Source organism: Parasteatoda tepidariorum, unplaced genomic scaffold (genome assembly GCF_043381705.1).
Source record: "Parasteatoda tepidariorum isolate YZ-2023 unplaced genomic scaffold, CAS_Ptep_4.0 HiC_scaffold_7812, whole genome shotgun sequence".
Lineage (NCBI taxonomy): Eukaryota > Metazoa > Arthropoda > Arachnida > Araneae > Theridiidae > Parasteatoda > Parasteatoda tepidariorum.
Window position 1 is genome coordinate 35 of NW_027261908.1, and position 3,222 is coordinate 3,256.

At 25.9% G+C, this 3,222-nt stretch overlaps 1 protein-coding gene across 1 annotated transcript; it reads left to right on the plus strand.

Annotated features, from left to right (window-relative positions):
- Nucleotides 1-1,362: 1,362 nt before the first annotated feature.
- On the plus strand, nucleotides 1,363-2,999 carry LOC122273746 (glycine-rich protein-like). Its single transcript, XM_043057755.2, has 2 exons — nucleotides 1,363-1,714; nucleotides 2,891-2,999. Exon 1 carries the CDS (start codon nucleotides 1,384-1,386, stop codon nucleotides 1,702-1,704), a length of 321 nt encoding a protein of 106 aa, XP_042913689.1. The 5' UTR covers nucleotides 1,363-1,383; the 3' UTR covers nucleotides 1,705-1,714; nucleotides 2,891-2,999.
- Nucleotides 3,000-3,222: the final 223 nt, after the last annotated feature.

Genomic DNA, 3,222 nt, shown 5'->3' on the forward strand with positions numbered 1-3,222 from the left:
ACATATAAATAACAGGAATAAATATTGGATTCAAAACCAGCTTAAAATTTTTTTCGCTTCCAAAAATTTCATCTAATTAATGATGAATCATAAAATAATTAAATAAAGTGGTACACTTACTTCATTTTCAATTTACATAATCACATTTCTTTGAAAATATGAAGGCATAACATTAAAAAAAAAATAAAAAATTGGACATATTTTACGTAGATACATGTGCGTATACACAAAACATAGTGCAGAGTAAAAATATTCATTCGATTCTTGAAAATTTGATTTTTAAAATATCAACAAAAAAAAAAAAGAAAAATTACATTTACTGATACAATAAAAAAAGAAAAAATGATGAAAGGATTAAGAATAAGAGGTTTATAATAATTGTGATAGATGGCAGCACTATTTTCTATCACATTTATTTAGTTTAATTTTTTTTACTTAATTTAAATTTTTTCTCACTCGGATATCTAATCTATCTTATAAATTCCTTTCACTAAGCAATTATTTGGTTCAGGTAGAGTACAGAAAAAAAAATTAACTTCCAACTTACACATTAAGAGAAGATAATAATTAATAAGGAATGAATAAATAAGTAAACAAAAGGAAATATGTAAACAAGAAAATACCTTGAGAAGAAAGAACTTCCAGAAACGTAAAATAAAGGCTTCTAAAGTTTACTTAGAAAAACATTTTTAAATCCTAAAAATTTCTATAAATTTACACTATTTCAAAAAATAACTTTAGAATTCTAAAATTCGGTGTAAACAAACTTATGAATCGAAAGCTTATGAGTCGAAAATTTTTATTTTTTAGACATTTTTAAAAATGTATTATTATTATTATTATTTATTTTGAATGACGTAAATAAGATATTTATATTTAATTTGATTCGCTTTTAATCATTTAAAAAATAGAGCCTGCAGATTTTTTTTAAATGTATTTCTTTAATACTAAATAAGTATTACAATGATTTATTTCCGTAAGTGTAATAAATAATAGAAATATATTTATTTTCCAATTGCATTACCTTTCATAAAATTAATTACATTATTTTGATATAAATCATTTTAATTATTTTCTTTCAGTTTAGTTATTTTCAATGAAATTAATATAAACTAAATAACAACTAAAAGAATAGATAAGAATCCTCATCACTGTTTTTTTGAATAAAAAAATTATAAATCGACTATTTATTAAATGGTTTTATTGTGCTTAATTTATCTTATATTTCTGTCCCATATCTTGCTCAACTAATTATTAAGTTGACTTCATTTATTGTTTAGAAGTGTATTGTTTAGAATATTCTTAAATCGTATAGAATTAATTTTACATTTTACGTAAGTTTTCTAATAAAGCTAAACCTTAGCTTTGTGCGTCGCTGCAGCGATGGCTTTGCCAAATGGCCATTCTTTAGTTATTCATCACCATCCATCTCACCATGGCTATGGGCATGGACATGGTGGTCACGGAGTCAGCACAAGACATGATGTCAGACACCATGGTTACGCTCACCCTCATGGACTTAAATATGGCCACGGCATCGGTTATGGACATGGACACCACGGATACGGATTGGATCATGGTTTGGGTCATGCTCATGGATATGGACTATCACATGGATATGGACATGATTTAGGATTAGCTCATGGATACGGCCTAGGTCATGGATTAGGTTTGGGTCACGGACATGGATATGGATATCATTAAAGGATTTGTGGTATGGCAATGGGTAGTGGTGCTCGGAATATTNTAAATAAGATATTTATATTTAATTTGATTCGTTTTTAATCATTTAAAAAAAAGAGCCTGCAGATTTTTTTAAATGTATTTCTTTAATACTAAATCAATATTACAATGATTTATTTCCGTAAATATAATAAATAATAGAAATATATTTATTTTCCAATTGCATTATCTTTTATAAAATTAATTACATTATTTTGATATAAGTCATTTTAATTATTTTCTTTCAGTTTAGTTATTTTCAATGAAATTAATATAAACTATAAGAATAAATAAGAATCCTCATCACTGTTTTTTTGAATAAAAAAATTATAAATCGACTATTTATTAAATGGTTTTATTGTGCTTAATTTATTTTATGTTTATGTCCAATACCTTACTCAACTAATTATTAAGTTGACTTCATTTATTGTTTAGAAGTGTGAAATATTCTTAAATCGTATAGAATTAATTTTACATTTTACGTAAGTTTTCTAATAAAGCTAAACTTTTGCAATTTTTAAGACAGTTGGAGACCAAGGGGAGAAAAGAGTTTTTGTCCACGAAAGCTGATTCTGAGAAAAATCGGATTTAAAAGTCGGATTTGTTAAGCAACTAATATCCAGTGAAATCGTAAAAATAAAAATATACGTGAATACCACAAGCAGTTATTTACATTTAACAAAAATTTTACAGTGAGCAGCGTCATCTATTGACGAACCTCGAAACTAATTTAAAGCCTTTTGAAGCTAGCTTTGAAGCAGAAAGCAGCGAACTCTACATCTCTCCCTCCTTCCCTTTTTCTTTAATTCAGTTTTTAATCGTCGAGTTTCTTTTGAATAACTCTCAAAAATTGTTTCTGCAATTTTATGACTAAAATGTTAACATTTTGATAGAATAGAAAATATTTGCAGACGCAATAATTTAAATTTTTCCCCGCTTGGAGGGTAGCTACATCTCTCCCATATACAAACACTTTTTGTGTTTTCATATTTTTAAACAAAAATAATAAAAGCAAATTTAATAATAAATATTGAAAACGTTATTGCTCTGTTTAATTCTGTATGGTGGATAATATTAGTTTGAAACTTCAATTTTGTTATTATATAATCGTAACAAAAAATTTTGATTGAGACCAACTTCTTTAACATCTTTCTTTTTCTACTTGCAGGTAAACAGAAGCAAGATTTTTAACGAAAGAGCCAAACAAACATCATTTTTTTTATTGCTTTCATTGTAAATATAGTAAAGAAAATAAATAAATTATTTTTTGTATGGCATCTTTCTCCTTTTATTTCTTTTTTTCTAAACGAAGTTTTAACGAGTAATAAAATCCAGTTGTTACAATTTGTATCATGGCAAAATAAAGATCATCTTTAGTCCTACAGTTAAAAACTTTGATATTTGTTTCGATTTGTAACTTAGTTGGTAATTTTGCAGTATAAATTTATGCACTTTTTTCGCAAAATGAAAATTATTTTTCAAAGGCTTCGTCATCATATG